Raw genomic sequence first — 22,869 nt, 5'->3', positions numbered from 1 at the left:
TTCACTGACTTTGATGAAATGCTATGTGGGGACTCTCACAGTGAAGGGCAGAGAAAGCCAACAGGACCCTAAGCCACTATCTAGTAGAATACAAAGTAGTGTCCCACCGTCAGCCATGGGTGCCTGCATAAATGTCCCCAAGGGAATCTTAAGATGAGCCCCATTAGCCCTGGTCAGCCCCTCCCTTGTAGCCTTCTGCGATGCTGTGTAGCCATTCTTAGACCCCCTATTCCTGCAACTGTGGGCTAGTAATGCATAATAAACCAAGAGCTTTGTGGGTGGACCAGCTCTGTCCCACACTAGGATCCCTGAGAAGCGTGGTGCAAGCTGCTTACCTGAGGTGGCATACACCTGTTATCTCAGCATACTGGAGGCTGAGAGCCAGCCTGGGCCTCATAACTGAAAGAAAAAAAAAAAAACCCTGTCTAATAAGTAGTGGGCCCCTAGGATGCCAGATTTGTCTGTCTCCTGGGGAGATCACATAATATGCCCACCTTGACCCTGTGCCTGCTGGGTGGCAGAGCTAGTGACAACATCCATGGTTCGTCCTCCACATCACATGTAGAAATCACAACTTTATTGAGCTCATCTGTAACCAGCTCTGTAGTTCAAGGCAGAGAGGACCTCATTGTTACACCCATGTTTAATTTTATTTCCCAATCCCCCACATCCATCTCAGGTATTGAGAATTCCTTACTTTGAACTACATTTGTGCTCTTAAACACCTTCGTGCTTCTCGTGTTCTCTCTTCTAAACCAGTGAGCTCTTATGAATGCTTCAAGATCCAGCTCAAATGGCCCTTCTATGAGCCCTTTCCCTAGACAGACTTGACAATATTGTCTACCATTTCCTTGCACTTCCAAGAGCATGGTTTGTGCTTGGCGTGAGCCCTGTAAACTTGGCCTTGGTGCCTGTTCAAAGGACATTTCTGAAAGGATGTGTCAGCAAGAAACACATCAAAGTCTCACCTGTCCTCTCAGTCTTGGCCCATGGTAAGGTGAGCTTATCAACCTCTGAGGTAACAAAGGCCAGTGTACAGTGTCACCGTGGCAACTCCAATGAACTACTTGGAAATCTGCTCCTTAGTAACCCACTGGTCCTCTTGAGTATCAGTGTTACTCAGTCTGACCCTCCAGAGTGGTTCACCTGGGGAGGTGAGGCAGAGGGACCTGTGAGGTGGTTGGGGCTCCACCACCACCTGGAGTTCATTTTGCTTCTCCCTACTTAGAGCTGCTTGTGAGTACCAGGTGCCCAGGCTGCTGCAGCACATATCTTCCCGTTCCGTGGCCAGTGCCTCTCAGGACCTTCCTCTCCAGGTTAGTGACTGAGTTCACCTTCCGTGTCAGCCAGAGAAGGCTGCTCTGACTGACTGTATCTATTGGGTAAGAGCGAGCGATGGGGGTCACATCAGGTTGTGATTGGGGATGGTGAACCAGCTACAATCGAAAGCTAATCTGAAAGTACGAACTTGAACTTAACTTGACTTCAAGATAGCTCTCAGGGCCTGTCACATGCTAGACACTCACTTTCCTAATTAGTCCCACCCGTAATCCTACTTCCTCTCTGAACTCCATCTTCTCCTTCATGACAAAGGGTTAAGTTCAGGCTCTGAAAATCTCTGTGGGTCCTTCTGAAGACACACTAATCTATGCTAGTGTGTCTTTTTCTATGGCTGTGAAAAGACCCCATGACCACGGCAACTCTTCTAAAGGAAAACATTGGGCTGGCCTACTGTTTAGAAATTTAGTCCATTGTCGGGGCTGGAGAGATGGCTCAGAGGGTAAGAGCACTGCCTGCTCTTCCAAAGGTGCTAAGTTCAATTCCCAGCAACCACATGGTGGCTCACAACCATCTGTCAAGATCTGGTGCCCTCTTCTGTCCTGCAGGCATACTTGCAGACAGAACACTGTATACAAAATAAATAAATAAATCTGAAGAAGAAGAAGAAAGAAGAAGAAAGAAGAGGAGGAGGAGGAGGAGGAGGAGGAGTCCATCACGGTGAGAGGCATGGTGGCATTCAGGCAGATATGTGTTGGAACTGAGAGTTTTACATCCAGATCCACAGGCAGCAGGGAGAGTGAGATTGGGACTGACTTGAGCTTCTGAAACCCCAAAGCCCATTCTAGTGACACACTTCCTTCCTAATCCCTGTCAAGTAGAGCCACTCTCTGATGACCACACATCCAAATATAAGAGTCTTTGGGGGTCATTTCTATTCAAACCACCACATTCCATTCCCTGGCCTCCAAAGGCTTATAGCCATAGCATGATGCAAAAATTCATTCAGTCCAACTTTAAAGGTCTCAATAGCCTATAACAGTCTCGACACAATTTAAAAGTCTAAAGTTCAAAGTCTCTTTGGAGACTCTTGGCACTCTAACTGTAATCCCCTGTAAAATCAAAACGAAAAAGCAGATCACATACTTCGAACACACAATGGCACAGGGTATACGTTGCCCTTCCAGAAGGAAGAAAGGGGAGAATGGTGAGAAAATGCTGGACCAAAGCACGAACAAAGGCAGCCTGGGCAGACTGCAAACTCTGCATCTCTATGTGTGATGTCAAAGCACTTTTCAGATCTCCAACTTCCTTCTGCTTTGGGGGACTGCAACACACTTCTTTCTCTTGGGCTGTTTCCACTCCCTGTTAGCAGCTCTCCTTGGCAGGTATCCCACAGCTCTGGTATCGCCAACAACTTGAAGTCCTCAAAGCAATCCAGGTATCATATTCACCACTTCTCTGGGTCTCCGTGCAGGGACCCCTGTTACATGCTTGGCCTCAGTGGCTTTCCATAGCCGTGGAGAGAGATTTCATAGCCCCTTTTTTGTATTCTTGATTTTAAAACCAGAACCACGTGGCCAAAGCTGCCAAGTTCTTCTGCTTGCTGGGACTGGATCATGGCCCACTCATTCAATTACATCTGTGTCACCTTTCTGATTTTGATAGTTTCCTTCACTGCCTAAGCTTGGCTGTCCTGGAATTCACTCTGTAGACCAGGCTGGCCTCAAACTCAGAGATCTGCCTGCCCCTGCCTCCCGAGTGCTGAGATGAAAGGTGTGTGCCGCCACGCCCACTCCTACACTAATTTTCACAAGTTGGAAGCTTAGTGGGTGGGCTCCTTCCATGAGCTCACCCCTCTCCTTGTTCCATTTAGCATCAGGCTTTTCTTTTAATTTGTTTATGTCTTTGAACACAGGACTTAGCTTCATTTCACCTCCTGGTGCCCTTTTCTCCTTGATTTCTAAATTTTGTATTCTGCCTTGCTCAGCTTGTTCCTTTTCATTATAGATCTACTTAAGATTGGCCACTAACAACCATGAGACACAGTCAAAACTGGGCAGTTTTGAAATCTCTGCTAACAACATTAATCCAAAACACTTCAACTTAGCCTCAGGCAGACTTTTCAGACAAGGGCAGTAAGCAGCCACATTCTTTGCCAAAATATCACAAGAACAACCTCTAGGCCACTTTCTAATATTCTTTTCCTCTGAAACATCTTGAACTGTCATAATCGACTCAGCACCACTGTCTTCCATGTTCCTCCTAGCATTCAACTGCTTTGCTTTATTTTAATTAATTAACTAATTTATTTATTTATTGGGTTTTTTGAGACAGGGTTTCTCTGTGGCTTTGGAGGCTGTCCTGGAACTACCTCTTGTAGATCAGGCTGGTATGGAACTCAGAGATCCACCTGCCTCTGCCTCCCAAGTGCTGGGATTAAAGGCATGCGCCACCACCACTCGGCTTTCAACTACTTTTTCTAACCCAAAGTCCCAAAATCCACATTCTGTGAACAAGCAGCAAGGGTAGGTCTATCACAGCAACACCCCACTCCCTGGTACCAACTTGTCTTAGTCACTGCTCTATTGCTGCAAAGAGACACCATGATCATGGCAATTCTTATAAAGGAAAACATTCAGTTGGGGGCTGGCTTACAGTTCATGGGTTTAACCCATTGTCATCATGACAGGAAGCATGGCAGCATGCAGGCAGACATGGTGCTGGAGAGTAGCTGAGAGTTCTTCATCTGGAGCCACGGGGTGGGAGGGTGGGGAAGAGAGAAGGAGAACAGAGAGAAAGAGAAAGAAACCCTAACCCTAACCCTAACCCAGATTGGGTTTCTGTGGGAACCGGTGTTTGTGGGGCTTCAGTCAGATCCAGCCAACTTCCCTGGTTCGTACTTGAGGGAGTATGGATTGAGAAATGGCAGGTAAAGACATTAAGAAAAAGACAGACACAGGATAGAGTCAGGAGAGCAATCCAGTGAATACTGAATGTCCCAAGTTTATTCTTCAACATTCTTAAGTACCCCAACCAAAAGACATGACAGAAGACTTATATTATCATGTGTAAGGAGAAAACAGACTTTCTTCCCTTAATCCTCCAAGCATTTGGTAACCATACCTGTTATTTGGTCAAGAGTAAACACACCTCAGCCCAAGTCTGTTGTTGTTTAGATAAGACATCTGCTACCAAGACCAAAACATTCTGCAGGAGCCAAGCCTTAGACCTTTAGGTCTTTTGACTTATTAAGGACAGTTTTGAGCTCTCCGACCTTGAGGCAAGATGATGCAGAGCCATCTTCATAGGCCCCAACAGGTTTCTGAAATCCCAAAGCCCATCCAAGTGACACACTTCCTCCAACAAGGTCACACCTCCTAATCCCTGCCAAGCACAGCCACTCCTTAAGGATCAAGCATTCAAATATATGCACCTATGGGGGCCATTCTTATTCAAACCACCACAAAGTGCTAATATGAGTTGTAGCAGTCAGCTCTTGCTGTGTCACAAATCACCCCATCATTTAGAAACATACAATGCTGGTGTTTATGGCCTCACAGTGTGTGTGTGTATGTGTGTGTGTGTGTGTGTGTGTGTGTGCTCTCGTGCACACATGTGCACATGTCTGTGTTTATGCCAATGTACATAATAAATAAAATCAGTGAAATTTCTTCTGAAGAAAATAAATTTATTCTTTCCACATGCCAAAAGATGTACCACTAAAAAATGGGACTAGGGAGACAGTACAGTTGATAACATGCTTTCCGTAACCATGAGGGCCTGAGCTCATAGCCAGCACCTATGTAAAATGCTGGGTGTGGTGGCATATGGTTGCAATCCTGGAGTTGGGGAGGTAGAGATAGGAAGAGCTTTGGGGCTCCCTGGCCAGTCAGCCTAGCCTCTTTGTCGAGCTACCATCCAGGAAAAAAAAAAAAAAAAAGGGTGGGTAGCATCTGAAGAAATACTCCTGGATGTTGACCTCTGACTTGAAGTCAGTTCACTTCTTCCATCTTGTGGGTTCCAGGGACTGAACTCAGGTTATCCTGTTTGTTGCCAAGCACCTTTACCTGCTGAGCCATCTTGCTGGCCCAAGTATGAGAACTTTGAAAGCCTCAAAGCCTGGCTCCTTTGTGTTTAGTGGTCTTCCCCTACAGCAGGAAGGATGTAGCTGTACCAAGTGCAGGCATGGCTGGCTTGACTCAGTTCGCTGCTTCACCATCTTCCTCCCACATCACTGCAGGTAACAGTGCCCAAGTTTCTGCCACTGTATATCAAGGGACTTCTTTCTCTAAATCCTTCTGATGGTGTCTCCCTGCTCAGTGTGGCCTTGATAGCAGCATCCGTTTCTTGATTCCTGGGACTTAAGACAATGGAAGATTCTCCTACCACACATCCCATCCTCCTCCAGTGTGTACTCACTGCTTGGTCCAGAACCTCCCCATAATATTTTCATTTGTTTGCCCTGGAAACACCCCAATCTTGGTATCAAAATGTGTGTTGGTGAGATACTGCTGTATAACACGTAAAGGTAGCACTTCAAATTTTCAAAAGTCCCAGGTTTTTGTTTGTTGTTGTTGGTTTTGGTCCACATGACTTCTGCATGGGTCAGCTTCATGCATGGCAGGTCAGAGCAAGCCAGCTGGAGAGAGCCAGGGAGAGTTCCAGTAAGGCAAATGTCATGGATCTAATCCTGGAAGTTTCAGGGTTAGAAAGAAACACAACTTTCATTACATCATTTTGATCAAGAAACAAGTCACTAGGTCCAGTCATATTCAAGGATTGACCAGCCTGTGAACCTAGGGGTAGGTGTGTGTGTTTTCAGAGGTCCCAAGTTATGGTCCCACAGTTTGTATGTCTACAAAAGACTCAAATTAGGAAGGTCTCATGTAGAAAAATTCATGTCCAAGAGATGTGTTGAGGAGAAAGAATGTGGGCTCAGTGAGTGATCAGAAAGAAGTCAGACATGGAATGTCTCTAGAAGCATCTCTCAGGGCCTCAGGGAAGAGGACAGTGTTGGTGTGAGGTCCAGTTCCTGCCTGCATTCGGAGAGCTTTGCCAGGAGCCCGTCATGCACCAGAAACAGGGGCTATTCCTCAGGAATGGAATCCTCTTGTCTAAAGGTAGGATATTCCAGTCGGCCAGTTTTCTGGCTACTTCTTGAAATTAGTTCAGGAAAATAAGCCAAAGCATAGGCCTGAAAAGTGAGAGGAAGAGATTGTGTGCTCAGCATAGGGCCACTGATGGCCATAGTCTGCTGATGGGGGATGCCTTTCTGTAAGCTGTGAATATGTGTTTCTCTTATTGGTTGATGAATAAAGTTGGGTTGGCCAATGGACAGGCAGGATTTAGCCAGGTGGGAAATCCAAACAGGGATAGAGAAAGGTTAGTAGATGGAGTCAAGGAGACACATGTAGCTGCCAAGGAAACAAGAGGGCCAGGCATCACCAGTAAGCCAAGACCATGTGAACATACACAGATTAGTAGAAATGGGTTAATAATTAAGAGAGAGCTAGCCAATAGGAATCTCTAGTTATCAGCCAAACAGTTTGTAATTAATAGAAGCCTCTATGTGTTTATTTGGGACTGAATGGCTGAAGGACAGGGCAGGAAAGAAACTTCCACCTACAGTTTGCTTCACAGTGGGCTAGCTCCTGTGGATGTAAAGTGTCACATGAGCCTCATTTTCAGGGTCAGCTGGAGGAGGGTCCCCATCCAAGTTCTTCCAGGGACAGGGGTCACTTGGGAGGACACTGGGCCCTGGGGCCTGTGCTCCTCATGAAGAGCTGGCCAGAGACTGCCTCAGTCCCCTCCACATGACTTCTGCATGGGTCAGCTTCATGCATGGCAGGTCAGAGCAAGCCAGCTGGAGAGAGCCAGGGAGAGTTCCAGTAAGGCAAATGTCATGGATCTAATCCTGGAAGTTTCAGGGTTAGAAAGAAACACAACTTTCATTACATCATTTTGATCAAGAAACAAGTCACTAGGTCCAGTCATATTCAAGGATTGACCAGCCTGTGAACCTAGGGGTAGGGTTCATATCAGAAAATGCAGAATTATCAAATGATAATTTTGGTTTTGGGGTGCTGAGGATTGACTCAGGGCCTCATGCATTCTAGGCTAGTGTTCTCCAACTGAGCCTTGTCCCCATGCAATTTAGTCAAAATTAGTAGGGAGTTTTGACTAACAACTTTTCAACTTTTTAAGGGGATAAAATTGGTCTGGTTCCTACCAAATTTGAGGTTACCAACAAATCACCTTACTGGGTGACCTTAGACACACACACACACACACACACACACACACACACACACAGAGAGAGAGAGGAGAGAGAGGAGAGAGAGAGAGACGAGAGACAGAGAAGAGAGACAGAGAGAGAGAGAGAGAGGAGAGGAGAGAGAGAGAGACACAGACACAGGCACAGGCACAGACACAGGCACAGGCACAGGCACAGACACAGACACAGACACAGACACAGACACAGACACAGACACAGACACAGACACAGACACAGGCACAGGCACAGACACAGACACAGACAGCTTCAGCCCTCAGAGACCCCTTTGATCGTTAGTGTTGTCAACTTGACACAGTCTAGAGTAACCTGGGAAGAGGTTCTGGCCTTTGGGCATGTATGGGGAGCTGGTCTTATGTTAACTGATGTGGAAGGACCCAGCCCACTGTGGGCAGCATCATTCCCTGGGCTTGAGTCCTGGACTGTGTAACAGTAGAGAAAGTGAGCCGGCCGAGTAGTAAGCACAGATGCATCCATTTCTCTCTGCTCTTAACTGTGCATGGGGTGTGAGTAGCTGTTTTTTTCCTGCTAGGATGGACTGTAACATGGAATTGTGGGTTGAAAGAAACCTTTCTCCTTATTGCGTTTGACAGGGTGTCTTGTCACAGCAGTGAAAATGAAACCAGGGCACTCTTCCAGCTCACCCTTGCTGCTTGTATTCTGTCCCTCCCTTATTTTGAAAATGTTGTCAGTCCAGGTTTCACTGTCCTGACATTACTACATTTGTAGAAACTTGGGGGACAACTTCATATGTGCTCAAAATAAGGGAATATAAATAAGGAAAAGATCCCTTAGGAGAAAAGGACACAGGTACAAAAACAACAACAAACAAACAAACAAACAAAAAACAGAGCTGATGCTCTTGGGTCCTGGGCCCCTTTACATGACCTCCTAGTGAACCTCCTTCTCTTGCAGTGAACAATCCATGCATAAAATGGGCTTGGGGTGAAGCTCGACCAAGCACTCATGAGTGCCTGAGTTTCATGCTCCCCTCACCCTAAGGTGCCCTGTTTTAATCTGTCTAATGCAGAGGCCACGTGGAAGGAGCAGAGGCAGCTCAGGAGCACAGACCTTTCATCCAGGCATCCATAAAGAACTTTGTGGCAGTGTTAATGTAGAATGGGGGGCTGAGGCGGTAGTCACACAGCCAGGGCCTCCTGGAGGCTTCTGGAAGAGAGAAGGAAGAGATAAGAGATTAGGAAAGAGTAAGAGAATTCCCGTAACGTGACTATGTGAGAAAGGCCACGTAAGCCCAGTGGTGGCCCCGGCTAACCAGAAGCATCTGGTGAGTGACAGGTGGTTCTGGGGCCTGGATTGCACTGGATGCTGAAAGAGCCGTGGTGGTTGCAGCGCAGAAAGCCTAAACATGGCTCGGCTGAGTCTCTGGGGCCTCCCCGATCAGTTTTCAGCTGTCATCCTTTATGGAAACTGTCACCTGAAACCACTCAGTGTGTGCTGCTTTGTCTACAGGGTCAAGCTCAGAAATTTCGGGTCCCAGAGCCAGAGTCCATGGAGCTGGGCCACCGACCAGGTAAGATAGGAAGACTACCTGTAGAGACAGGCTTCTTGAGGTGGGGTGGAGGACTCCCTTATCTCCTCAGTCTTGCTGAGGCCTCCAGATGGAATGGCCTAACTGACCCAGTGTACTTTAAATGCAGAAGAAAACTGGAGGAAAGAACTTCTGAGCCCTCCAGGTGCCAGGCCTGGAAGTTCTGACTTCGTGTGGTCTGGGTCTCCAGCTTCTCTGGGTTAAGATGGGGTTGTTGGATATCGTGGCAGCCATTCCCTTGCACCCAAAGTACAGAGATGTGAGAATATGGGCCAGCGTTGCGGGTACATCAGGCCTGACTGAGCCCAGCCCAGGATGCTGTGTGGGCTGAGTACTGGGGACAGAGATGCCAGCCTGGAAGGGGAAAGGAATCTTAGGCAGGTGTTGCAGAGCCAGGTCAGCTCTGGGAAGGCCCCCAGGGCAGGTGGACATGGCAAGTACTGGGGAGAGAGCATCAGGAGCACCAGCTGCCTCAAGCTTCCCAAGTCACACCAGTAACTCTTTTACATCCTTAGGTTCTGTACCTTTCCTGGGGGCATTCTGACTTGGGAATCTGTATTTTTAGTGAGTGTGAAGGGTATTTTGACAAAGAGACCAGTGTTAGAAAATTCTGTTCACGGTTCTTCCATGCTCATGGTACTAAACAAAACAGGGCTTGCTTACTTACTTTGTCCAGATTTTAGGAAGGCCAGATGCAGACATCCATCCATCCATCCATCCATCCATCCATCCATCCATCCATCCATTTCATCTATCTTAGGGTTTCTTATTGCTCTGAAGAGACACCATAACCACAGCAACTTTAAAAAAAAATTTTTTTTTTAATGTGCTTTGGTATGAGGATATCAGATCCCCCTGGAACTGGAGTTATAGACAATTGTGAGCTACATTTGGGTTCTGGGAATTGAACCTAGGTCCTTGGAAGAACAGCCAGTGCTCTGAATGAACTGCTGTGCCATTTCTCCAGCTCCTAAAGATTTATTTCATTTTATGATTGAGTGCTTTATCTGTACACCTTTATGCCAGAAGATGGCGTCAGATTCCTTTATAAATACTTGTGAGCCACCATGTGGTTGCTGGGAATTGAACTCAGGACCTCTGGAAGAGCAGTCGGTGCTCTTAACCTCTGAGCCATCTCTCCAGCCCCCCCCCATGATGACTCTTTAAGGGAAAATATTTAATTGGTGTAATTTACAGTATCAGAGGTTTAGTCAATTATCATCATGGTGAGAAATAGCAGCATGCTGGCAGATGTGGGGCCAGAGAAGGAGCTGAGAGTTCTACATCTTGATCCTTAGGCAATAGGAAGTGAACTATGTCAGTGGGCATAGCTTGAGCGTGGGAGACTTCAAAGCTCACACCCCACAGCAACACACTTCCTCCAACAAGGCCATACTGACTTCAACAAAACCTCTCCTCCTAATAGTGCCATTCCCTATGAGTTTATGGGGGCCAATTACATTTCAACTACCACACTATCCCATCCCATCCATCCTTCCATCCCATCCATCCCAAAACTCTTCTTTTAGAGCTCAGGATCTGGCTGGCTCTTTTCCTTTCCTCTTGTCACTTCAGAGCATGGTCGACTGCCAGACACATAGTAGGAAGGCACACAGTGGACAAATGGACCTCTGCTGAGTCCAAGAACACAAGACATACCAGGCCTGAAGTGCTACTAGCCCTAGAGCAGAAGACTAGGCGTCATTGTTACTTCATAATGACTCAGCAGATGAAGCAGCCAGGAGGGCAGACTGAGGACATGGTATCCCTGCATCGAGGCTCAGGGAGGGGTGTGGGCGGAGTTCACCCCTGCACTGGCTTTGTCTCCCTAGGGGCAGATGAAGCTTCAGCTGACCAGGCAGGTGCTGTGTACTCTGTGTAGAATGCTGTGAATTTGGCCTCAGCTCCTTTGTTGTCTTGGGAGGCCCCACTGCCTGGCTGCCTGCTGCTTTGGGCAGAGGGCAGAGCCGGAGGGAGGGCCATCTGGCTCCAGGAGACAGTTTTTCCCTTTGCCTTTTGTGGGTGATAAAGGAGTGGGGACAAGAAGTGGAGTAGGATAGGCAGGAGGAAATGGGAAGGAAGGGGGAGAAAGCCCAGGTTTTTCTGCACCTTCTCCCTGGGGAAGAGGAGGGATTGGTTCTCAACAAGGAAAGAAAGTCACAGCAGTGAAGGCTGATGTTTGCACCAGTCTGTCCTAAATACGTGACTGGTGACCACCCAACAGCAGGGTAGGAAGTAGGAAGGACTCTGCCCTCCCTCTCTGTGGTGTGGACTGCATCCTTGGGGTGCAGGGATGTTTTTTAAACAGCGAGTTAGAATGCAGCATGGAGTCAGATTTCATTTATACACAAAAGCAAAACAAACTGTCTGTTGTAGGCTGGAAGACTCTTCTGGAATACTTAGGGGAAAGCTAACCAAACGTTTCCAGCTGGCTCCTAGGGCTGAAGATGGTGGCAGGCTGTGGGGGTGGGGGCAGACTGTGGGGTGGGGGCAGGCTGTGGGGGTAGGGGCAGGCTGTGGGGGTGGGGGCAGGCTGTGAGGGGCGTGAGGATTCAGGCACAGTGGGTCTAACTGGAAGATATACCTCCGTATCACTAAGAGAAAACACTCCTGGTTAGCCCTACACAGGGCCATCAAATGTTACACAGCCTGCAGTCAGAATGAGAGGAGATGGGTGTCTTGGCTGGGATGAGGCCAAGGTCTCGTGGGTCTGATGTTACAGCCAGCTACTTGTCTTCTCCTTTACTAAAGGACTCAAATGTTCTGGGTACCTTGGGGTACTGTGGAAGGTCTGAGACTGGCCCCCTACAGGGACTTCACCTGTGAGACCCTCTCCCCTTATCTAGGAGGAGAAAGGGGGCATCGTGGAACTCACAGTGAGATAGAAAGGAAAATCTCGGAGCTGTGAGGATGTGGACAGTGGACAGTGTCAGGTGTTGAGCAGAGAACTGACCCAACAGCCTGGGGCCGGTGGCGGAGAGGTGTGTGTGTGTGTGTGTGTGTGTGTGTGTGTGTGTGTGTGTGTGTACTTAAAGGTTGAAGGAAGGATCTGATTTGACTTTCAAAAAAGGGGGGTGATGGGTGGTAGAAAGATGACTCAGCAGTTAAGAGCTGCTCATCCAGAAGATCCAAGTTTGATTTCCAGCATTCATATGGCGGCTCACAATTGTCTGTGACTCCAGTACCTGGGAATCCAAAAGCAGTCTCTTCTGGCCTCTGTGGTCACTGTATGCATGTGATGTTTTACACATATGTACATGTAGACAGAACACCCACGTGCATAAAAATAAAGATTAAAAATATTTAAAAGGGACGGCCTCAATAGGTAGTGGAGCAGCCTGGGGGAGGCAGAGAGATGGGATGTTTCAGGGTGTGCAGGAAAGGAGTCAGCAGTCCCTTGTTGGAGCCAGGAATGATAGGAGGGTAGTCTACAGGATGAGGTTAGCAGTCCTGCTGGCAGCAGGAGTTTTGGAGTGATACAAGTGGGAATGAGAGAGGGAGCTGTTAGTGGCCCTGAGATCATGGGAGGTGGCCGGGATGGAAGGGAGAAGAGGTGGGGGACGGGGAACAAAGAGCAAGGCTCATACCCCATTTCTAGCACTTTGCAGACCTGAAATTTGGCCAAGCCAAGAGTCATCTCTGCCACCCCGATGCCTATTGGATTCATACAGTGTTTTGTTAGAATTCAAAGCAAGAAAGGGCCTTATGGAGACAACCCTGTCCTGTGTAGGTCTGCTCACTGACTTCCCTCTGTCTCCCTCATCTCTCTTTTCTCACCTTGCCTTGGGATCCTGCGATTTCTCTACTCTTGTCTCTACCCTTGTCTGTCTCTGGCTTTCTGGTTTTTGTCACTTTCTCTCCCACTGGCCCCTCTGTCACCTTTCCCACTTTTGCTTCTCACACTGGTCTGGTGGCTTCCTGTCTCTGTGCTGCCCTCTTCCTCCCTGCTCAGGTACAACCACTTTGACAAGGACCCAACCCAACAACAAGGAGGGCCAGCAGGACATGGACTCCTGGAGAGCTTCCCGTAGCAACTTGGACAGCTCCAAATCCAGTCACCATTCAGGGCTCTCTCAGAGTCCTCAATGCAGCCCCCTGGGCCAGAGCCACTTGGAGATGCCACCTCCGCCACCGACTCCTGCCAGCAGGACTTCTCTGGGCACGGGCTCACACTCTGAGGACCTGAAGAAGGGGTCATCTAGATCCAGCTTGAGAGAAGCCAGGGAGACCCCAGAGCACACAGTGTCTCTGAACCAGGACAGTGTTATTCCTGATAACATCCGCCACAAGTTTGGGAGCAAGGTGGTGGACCATCTGATCTCCGAGGAACAGGTGACAAAGCAGAGATGTGGGAGACTGAGTGGAAGAGGGTTGTCTTGGAGACTTAATGAGGGTACAAAACCCATTCCTGGAAACCATACCTATACTGTCAGAAAGTGACGGTTACTAAGACGTGCTATGCATGAGGCACTGTGTGCTGTCTCAAGCCTTTGTGCGAGACCACTATGAGGAAAGAGGTATTACCTCCATTTCACATGAATGAAGTCCAGGGCAAGAGGGGCTAAGCAGGTTAACCACATCTACCTAGCCATGTGGAATGAGGATCTAAAGTGGGTTCTAGAGCCCTGGCTGATACTGACTGCAGTTATAAGTCTGTTTGCATTAGTCATTTCAACCTGAACACAACTCCTAAAGGATCATTTTCTGGGTATCAGAGACATGGTTTGGGATGTGGCTCTATTTCAGCAGTGGCTTTTTTCCCCAAAGGCCAGGTAACTCTCTTTAAATTGCTTTCTGTTTCTGGCCTTCAGTCTCTAAATCTGCAAAATGAAACACCCAAACCATTCAGGCTGATAAATCCATGGCATATATACCATAAGTCTAGCCTTATTCATGGCAGACATGACAAATCAATCCTGGCAGTCTTTCCTACCTGCTGTATTCTTCTAGACAGCCATTACTTATCAATTGGAAATCGAGACTAGAATCACCCGCCATTTTTAGTCAAAGGATAAACTCTCATATTCTGAGACATATTTTAAGGCTGCAATTTCAACCCTTGTAGTGACTGCAATGTGTGGTCAGTAGAGCAGAGGTTATGGTTTCCTTTTAGACAGGATAACTAGGACCAGGACAGGTGTTGTGTGTGATCTGCTCAGAGCCACAAGGCCAGTAGATCCATGCAATAAAAAACTTGAGTGTCAGGGCCCTCCCAGGCTCACCTTCATTTGTCATTTCAAGGTAAACAACCCCACCCATCAGACACACTCATGGGGGTGGGTCACAGTCTTAAATGTCCTCCCTGCTTTGAACGACTTGTTCCTTTGGAGATGGGTGTGGTCACTCATGCAGCTCTTGGCCTTGGGAAGATACCGTTGGCCTCTGCAGCACAGTTTCTGGGGTACAGGTCCCTGGTGCCACTGAAGGAGCAAGTGTCTGAGCTGAAAGCTACTTGCAGGCTCTCAGGTTTGCTTTCCAGAGAAACTGAGGCCCAGAGAGGTCCCAAGGCCTGCCAAATTCAGCAGTTGCTCTATGTCAGAACTGGTGCTCATAGTCAGGTTTCCTGACTCATAGGCCCAGACTTGTCCCTTTGGGCCTCAGTTTCCTTCTTGATATGAGGAAGAAGTTGGTCTCGGTGTAAACTAAGTTAGGCTTGTGGGATGCCTTGGTAGTAAGCAGCAAGTTACTCTGGGGTTCCCCAGCTGTGTTAACTGAGGGGAGCCTGGCCTGTCAAAGTCCTGTTTCCTCATTTCTAAAATGATGGGAACAGGATCACCCTGTGAAGACCGTCTTCAGAGCTCAATGTGTGTAGAATCATTGCTCTGATACTGTATACAGTAAGAGCTCAATGTGTGTAGAATCATTTTGCCATGATGGTGTACACAGGAAGAGCTCAATGTGTGTAGAATCATTGCCATCACTTAAGATTTGGCTCTCTGGGAGGAGGAAATGAATGGGGATATGCAGAGCTTGCCCTGGGGGATTCAGCCTACAGTGGGGAAAGCCGGGTAGTGGCAGCATACATAATATCTTCCCATCACTTGTCTCTTGTTCTTGCCTCCTCCATCAGGCTCGAAAGGCCATTGGTGAAATCTTTGAGGGCCAGAAGAGATCAAGCTCATGGCCAAGCAGGACCCAGAGCCCTGCACAAATCTCCTCCATCTTCGCAGACTACTATGACCTGGGCTACCACATGCGGTCCAACTTGTTTCAAGGTCAGGTTAAAAGACAAGGGTGGGGCTGTGAGCATGCGTGGTCCAGAGAACATTGGGCACAGAAGGCCTTTGGGGTGTCCATCCTACCTGGACCTTAAGGTTCAAATGCATAGCCCCACAGACACTTTACAAACACCCAAGGCATCCTTCATGCTGGCATGTCCTATGGGAATGCCAGGACCATCTATCTAATCCCTGGAAGGTGTGTCTTCACTGAGCAGGTGGTACAGCCCACTTGGTAGTGAAGCCCCCACACTGGACACCTCTGGTTCCCTAACTTACCCCTGATCTGACACCTTTGCTGACAGTGATAATATCAGCTTTCTTGGGTTCAAAGGTCAGCGTGGCCACTTCCTAGCTGGGGATGACTATGAGTAAGGAGCCTCATGTCTCTGGCCTCAGCCCCCTCCTTGTGCAACCATGGGCAGGATTCCAGGACAGGAGTATGTGTTGGGGGGTGACATGCCATTTATTTACTTTCCCTGGAACCTGGTGGTGACATCACCTGGAGAAAAGGACAGGTGGGTTGGAGGAGTACCATTTCTAGAAGGATAATTTGGCCTGTCTAATCCTGTTTGGCTCTAGGGTGCCATGAGCTTCATGTCACAGCTGGGCTTGCAGCCAAGTGCTCGAGACCTGTCATGTGAAAAGAAATGGGACTCTCACAATGACAGCCCCGAGGGGTAACAGGATTCCCAAGGCTTTTCTCGGTTGCTGAGATGGGGAGGTCCTCTCTACACTCTTTCAGCTCAGCTTCACTGTCAAGGGCACAATTTAATGGGTCTTACTCCCTCCAGTTGTCTGTAGTGCTCCCAGGGTCTGGCAGACCTCTTTTCTTTGGCTTGGGTCCCTGTCACCCAAGGAACCAGACTCACATTGGAAGCCTCTCTGGGTTTTTCTTTGAGCTTGAGGAAGAAGGGGTAGCTCGGGTGGGGGCGGAGGGCTAGATCAGGTCACATTGCCCTTTCTTTCTGCCTTTTCTCTTTGACATTGGTCACCATAGACTTCTTATGTACAACACTATAAAATGTGTGGATGAGCATAAAAGAATAGTGCTCTTAAGAATCCATGTACTCCTTGCCTAGCCTAGGCTGAGGAAATGTGCCAAGGGCGAGGAGGAACCCGATTCTGCTGGCTTTCAAAGCCAGGTTCACAAGGGGCCATTGTTGGATTTTCTGAAGTGACTGGCATATAAATGGTATCTTAAAACTAGGTGGGAGTAGCCTGTACTGGGAGATTGGCACCAGAATGAGGGCTTTGACTTGCAGCACTCTAAGCATGTGACGGTCAATGTCTATGTTAAGGCCCAACTATGGGGGTTCACCGTGGCACTTGTGGTGAGCTGTGGCTGCAATGGGGCAGGAGAGAGACGCCAGACAGGAAGCAGTCTGGGTCATGGATCTTAGAAAGTCTTTTCCAGGTAGAGTAGGAGACTAAGCTAGTATGGGAGACAGAGGAATGGGCTCAGGAATCGACTTTAGTTGTGAGAGCAGGATTAAGGCAGATTTCAAAGCAGTTACCCAAGCTGCCTGAAGGAATAGCTACCTGGTTGTGGAAATGGAGCCCTGGGGGGAAGAGGGGAGAAGGAGAATGGGGGAGGAGAGAAGCAGAGCACTGTCTATGCTGAGTCATGGGCGTGATCCTTTCCGCTTTCTCAGTCTTGTTTTAAACCCTTAATCCACTTCAAGTGCACGTCTGTCTGCAATTACAAGGATTCCTTTCAAATTCCTTTGCACAGATTATTTATCTTTCCAAGAGTCCCATCTTACCCCAGGGCTGGCAGGTATCTGCCCTCAGGTTCCTACATGCAGGAGGCTCTGGTGTTGAATTTTCTTTACTCTTTGGGGGACTGCCACCCAGCTTCAAATAAATACATGGAGACTTATTCTTACTCATGAATGCCTGGCCTTAGCTTGCCTTGTTTCTAGCCTGTGTGTGTGTGTGTGTGTGTGTGTGTGTGTGTGTGTGTGTGTGTGTGTTTTAATTATCCCATCTACCTTTTGCCTCTGGGCTTTTACCTTTTTCTATTCTATACACCTTCCTTTCCTTCTTACTCTGGCTGGCTGTGTGCTCAGTGGCTGGATCCTGGCCTCCTCCTCTCCTCCTCCCCTCCTTTTCTTGCTCCTCCCTCTTCTATTTATTTATTCTCTCTGCCTGGCAGCCTGGCCTCTTTCTCCTTCCTGGTTACTGGCTGTTCAACTCTTCATTAGACCAATCAGGTGTTTTAGACAGGCAAAGTGACACAGCCTAGGCTGGCCTGGAACTCAGGGTGACCCTCCTGCCTCAGCTTCACAAGTGCTTGGGGCATAAACCACCATCCCTATTGTAGAAGCTATCTTTTAAAAATAGTGTTTCCTGGGGCTGGAGATGTAGCCATTGGCCAAGCATTTGCTCAGCGTGTTTGAGGCCCTGGGTTCAGTCTCCAGAATTACTTTTGCTACTGGTCTATGCAACAGCTGTTTTATACATTTGCCTATTTATCTATTTGCAGTGCTGCAGTTTAAACCCAGCTAGGTAAATACTGTCCCACTGAACTATATTGCTGGCCCAATCATTTTTTTTCTCTGTATATTAAACATACCTAGAAACTTGTGTATTAGTTCCAATAATTATAGATTATTTGGGATCTTTTTGAATAATTATAGTCAGATGGCCACACATATTCATAAATATATCAATATATTTGCATCTTTCTATTTGTTATTTGTGTTATATAAAATTTTGTTACAGGAGGTTGTGTAGTGGCATCATGAATACTAGGTAACTACTCAATCCGAGCCTTCTTTTTCCTTGGATACAAGGCCCTGGTAAATTACTCAACCTGGCCTTGAGTCCATTATAGTCCAGGTGGGCCTTAAATTTATGATCCTTATACTCCAGTTTCCTGGGTAGCTGGGATTACCAATCTGGGCCTAGCATATTTGTAAGGGAATTTTGAAAATGCTTTTTATTGGGTTTAGGAGGCCCTTTTATTCCTACTTTGCTTTTTCTTCATTTAAATTCTGAGTAGATGTTGAGTTGGTTAACTACCTGTGGTACTGACTTTTAGATGAGCCTGGGTTCTTTTCTCATTCATTCATAGATGTAGTAAATCACACGAACTGGTTTCTCTCAAATTAAACTAGGCTTGTTTATTTGCAAGCTCCTGGCCAGTGAGAGAGACTGTCTCAAAATAACAAGGTGGATGGTGTTGGGAGAACGTTGGTTTGGGGGGTAATACTGGCTTCCAAGTATACACTAACACATGTGCAACCCCTCCATGCATACATACACAGACATGAATACACACAAAGACATACAAGTACATACGCTTAGATGCGCATGTGCGTGCAAACACACACACACACAAAAAAAAAAAAAAAAAAAAAAAAAAAAAAAAAAAAAAAGAAACACACACACACACACACACACACACACACACACACTCCAGGGTGAACTGGAATTGTGTAGCTATCACAGATGGAGGCTCCAAAGCAAGGGAAAGCACCTGAATCTGGGTCTGACTTTGGCTTGGACTAGCCATTGCTTCAGCCCTCGGGGCCAGGATTCCTGAGGAGGAGGAGGGTAGTCCCTGAAAGTAGTGAAATCACTGATTTGCCGTGTCAGGCTGAAGTGTGGTAGGACTTTGAAACCAACAGTGGCATGTCCTGCTGCCACCTCACACCCCAACCCATGCTGTCTGATATTTGGGGGTGTTCTTGGTGCTTCTCCTGTTGGTGCCTGCACACCCACCCTCTGAAAGCTTGGGGGTAAGACTCATCAGGGTCTTGGGGCTGCATCCCTCTCAACTGCCTGCTACTGGTTCATGGAAGCATGGGGGTTTCTTGCACTGGAGTCACAGCTGGCCCACATGTGCTCTGACCCATCAGCTCAGGCCAAAGCCTTTTGTTTTGTCTTGGCATCCTCCAGACTCTGAGGCAATGCACAAGCTCCTGAAGCAAGCCCTAATCCCATTTAATTAGATTTATTCTGGGAGGTGAGAAGCCAGCTTCATCTCTGCCTTGGGGAATCTAAACGCCAAATCAATCCTTTTAAACAATGCTAGCCACTGTACCCCTCAAATCCTACCATTTTATGGCCTCATCTAGGGTCTGCTTTCAAGCTCTATCCGGAGAATCCCGCGTTGTAGCTTTGATCCCCGATTGCCTTGATCAGGACTGAGAGCTTCAACCAAGCCTCTAACTCACTCTGTGACATAAACCTACAGCTGTAAACACCAGACTTGAACATTTGCTTTTCACAGTGACTCCTAGCTTGGTGGCATCCTCCTCAGAGAATGCGGCCTCTGGATGTTGCTGGGATGTTGGATGTTGCTGGGACCTGTCACAGACCAGCCCACGGCTGCTTTTGCAGATCTCATGAGCTTTTGGATCATCTTTTGGCTAGAGGCTTTGTGTTTACCTAATAGGAGAGGCCTGTTAATGGCTTCTGCACAAATCCTGTCATTTGTTATTAATACTCTTTGCTTGATCTATTAATTAGTGAAAGACAAACCTCTAAATCCTTCCTGATGGTAGCAGGCTCATCAATTTCTCTTTAGATCTTGCTATATCTCTTCAGATGCCTGCAATGAGGCAACCTTAGAAGCATGGTGCTAGCTCAAAGGATTGGAATATATATATATATAAATATATATATATTTATATATATATATCCAATTTATTTAAAGAGCTTTTAAATGTGAATATGAAGGGGTGGGAAGCACACACACACATATTATGGCATATCTGTTCAGGTTAGAGGACAATTTGCAAGAGTCTGATCTCTGCTTTCACCACATGAGTCCCAGGGACTGAACTCAGGTCATGGACTTGGCGGAAAGCACCTTTACCTGCTGAGCTATAGTGCTAATCCCCATTATCTTTACTTATCCTACCGCTGTTGACTAACAGGCTGTTTAGTCTGATATGAGTGTAGCTGGGGCAGCTTGCGCTCAGCTAACACTTGGCTGATGTATATTTTTCTAGCCTTCATATTTATCCTCTCCTTATGTCTTTTTTTAATGTTTAAGTAATATAGGTCTGGAAATTATTTACTCTGACAATCTGTTCTCTGTAACCAGTGATTGAAGTCAGTTTTTATTTCTGTTGCTGATATATTTGGGTCGATCTGTGCTTTCTTTGTGTTTTCTATTTGTGTTTTTCTTTAAGAAAAAATTACATGAGCTTTCTTATTTTCCTGAGTCAGATTTTTTTTTTTTGGTGTCCTTTTCCACAGTTCCTTTTCATTTTCTAGTTATTTTTGACATTTTTAGGCACATGGCAGACTCATCCTCATGGGAAGGCGTGAGGTGTCCTCAGCTGCCTCAGGTCGGTGGAGGCTGTTTTCACTCTCCCGCCTCTTTCAGTGCAGTGTCCACCTGTTGTAAAGTCAAAAGACTGAGCTCCCCTGGCAGAACTCTTTACCTTTGCAGCTGTGTGGTTTTGCACACTCTGCTTCAGTCTGTGCTCCAGCAGTGAGCAGGGGACAGAGGTCTCAACTGCTTCCTAGGAGGACTGATTCAATGGGCGAGTTCCCGGGAAGCATCATCTGGAGTTATCCTTAGCTCCTGGGAGATTGGTACACACAGCAGGTTGTGGGTGTGGTTCGGTGTAGAACTCTGACCTAGTGTGGTAGGTGTTGTTCTTGACTGTCACATTGATTGAACTGAGGTCTAGAAGATTAGTAAGTAGGCGCCTGGGTAGTCTGGGAGGCAGTTTCCAGAGATATCAACTAAGTGTGTGTCAGGGTGGAGGGGTGGTGTGGACGGGTGTGGGGGTAGGGTGGGAGTCTACCCTGGATGGGGGTGGCACCTTCCGTGTTTCCTGGCTACCATGATGTGAGCTCCTCTCTTCCCACACCCTTGAACTGAAACCTCTGGAACCATGGGTCAAAATGCCTCTTTGCTCTCTTCAGTTGTTTGGCTCAGGCATTTTGTCACAGGGATCAGAAACTGGTTGACATAGTGACTGGTGCCAGAGATATGAGCTCCTTGCTGTGACTAAACCTGAGCATGGGATTCTGAAACTAGTTTGTGGGAGGAATTTGGAAACATTTGGACTTCTGAGCTAGAGAAATCCCAGAGAGCAACAAGCTCAATTAAAGGGTGATTCTTGGGGGAGCTGAGGAACCCACACCACCAACAAAAATGTGGACGGTGAACTGTTCTGGTGTGTCAAGATGGTAAGATACTGAACTGTTCTGGTGTGTCAAGATGTTCTGGTGTGTCTGGTGTGTCAAGTGGGCCTTGAGCCCACTTCCAGAGAGTGGGCTCAAGGCCATTTCATGCTAGAGTCAAAGAATGTGTCTATATTTTGTCCATATCCTGAGATCCTGTGAGAAGCTGAGTTTAAAGATAGGCTTAACTGGGCTGGAGAGATGGTGCAGTGGTTAAGAGCATTGGCTGCTCTTCCAGAGGACTGGGGTTCAACTCCCACCCCCAATATGCCTGCTCACAACTGTAACTCCACAATCTGACACCCTCACACAGACATACATAAGGCAAAACACCAATGCACATAAAATAAAAATAAATTATTTTTTTTTAAAAAGATGGGTTTAATTTTCCCAAGGTTGAAAAAAGACCCTATCCCCTCATGTAGGTAAATAACCCAAAGCTTAGAGAGGTTAAACACTGAGGCCATCCTAACCCGCTGACTCCCCTTCTCTTCCATGCCTGCCACCCACACAGCAAACTGACATGGGCATACAGCATAGGCTGCCATACCTTTAATGACCTAGGGATTTCTCCATGGTGTCTACAGGCCCGCCCCAGGAGACAAAGAGCCTCATGAAGGCTTCCTACACGCCAGAGGTGATTGAGAAAGCTGTGAGGGATGTAGAGCATTGGCATGGCAGGAAGACGGATGAGCTGGGTAGGTAGACACTGGGCTGAGGGGTGACCCTCTCCTCCATGGGCAGGGTGGGTGGCTGAAAGGTGCAGAGGAGGAGTCAGGTCCCTGGGGTTGGACCTGAAGAAGCATGGTCACAGGCAGACACTGGGGTCTAGACCTCTTGGAAGGTGCTAGCCCCTGTGATGGTCCTTCTCTGTTCCCCGCAGGACGGTGGCACCGGAAAAATGCTATGGATATGAACTTGCAGAAAGCACTGGAAGAGAAATATGGAGAAAAGAGCAAATCCAGGGGCAAGTAGTTAAAAGGGCATTGGAAGGAAGCTGGAGGAGAGTGATGCCAATAAAGAAAGAAAGGCCCAGGTCTGAGCCTGCCCCTGTGTGCTGCTTCCCTCCATGCCAGGATCGGGACCCATGTGTGGGGCTGGGGGAACAACTGAGGAAGACAGACACTCTAAGCATCTAGGGTTCCTGAAACCCCTCTTCCATGCTTTCTTCCATGACCTCAGGAAGAGTTGGGAGAGTTGAGCCAGTGTGACAGGTCCTCTACTGGACACTGCTAGGTTATACCCTTCATACGGTCCCTAGCTGATTCCAACTGTTTCTAGATGTTTATTCCTCTCACAGAAACCGAACAGACTTCAGAGGAATTGGCCAGGTCATCCCCTCTTCTAACCTAGTAGTAGATCTGATGAGTCTCCCA

At 47.5% G+C, this 22,869-nt stretch overlaps 1 protein-coding gene across 1 annotated transcript; it reads left to right on the top strand.

Moving 5' to 3' along the window:
* Positions 1-12,885: 12,885 nt before the first annotated feature.
* Positions 12,886-22,523, top strand: Tex33 (testis expressed 33). Its single transcript, XM_035439183.1, has 4 exons — positions 12,886-13,454; positions 15,193-15,337; positions 22,081-22,191; positions 22,377-22,523. The coding sequence occupies exons 1-4, from the start codon at positions 13,128-13,130 to the stop codon at positions 22,466-22,468; spliced, it is 675 nt and encodes a 224-aa protein (XP_035295074.1). The 5' UTR covers positions 12,886-13,127; the 3' UTR covers positions 22,469-22,523.
* Positions 22,524-22,869: the final 346 nt, after the last annotated feature.

Source organism: Cricetulus griseus, chromosome 2 (assembly GCF_003668045.3).
Source record: "Cricetulus griseus strain 17A/GY chromosome 2, alternate assembly CriGri-PICRH-1.0, whole genome shotgun sequence".
NCBI classification, from domain to species: Eukaryota; Metazoa; Chordata; class Mammalia; order Rodentia; family Cricetidae; genus Cricetulus; species Cricetulus griseus.
The sequence above is the reverse complement of the archived record's forward strand: the minus strand, read 5'-3'. Positions and strand labels throughout refer to the sequence as shown.

Coding starts and splice junctions, on each gene's coding strand:
- Tex33 (XM_035439183.1), top strand. CDS start 13,128: ATGGACTCCTGGAGAGCTTCCCGTAGCAACTTGGACAGCTCCAAATCC. Junction 13,455..15,192: donor ATCTGATCTCCGAGGAACAG/GTGACAAAGCAG, acceptor CTCCTCCATCAG/GCTCGAAAGGCCATTGGTGA. Junction 22,192..22,376: donor CAGGAAGACGGATGAGCTGG/GTAGGTAGACAC, acceptor TGTTCCCCGCAG/GACGGTGGCACCGGAAAAAT.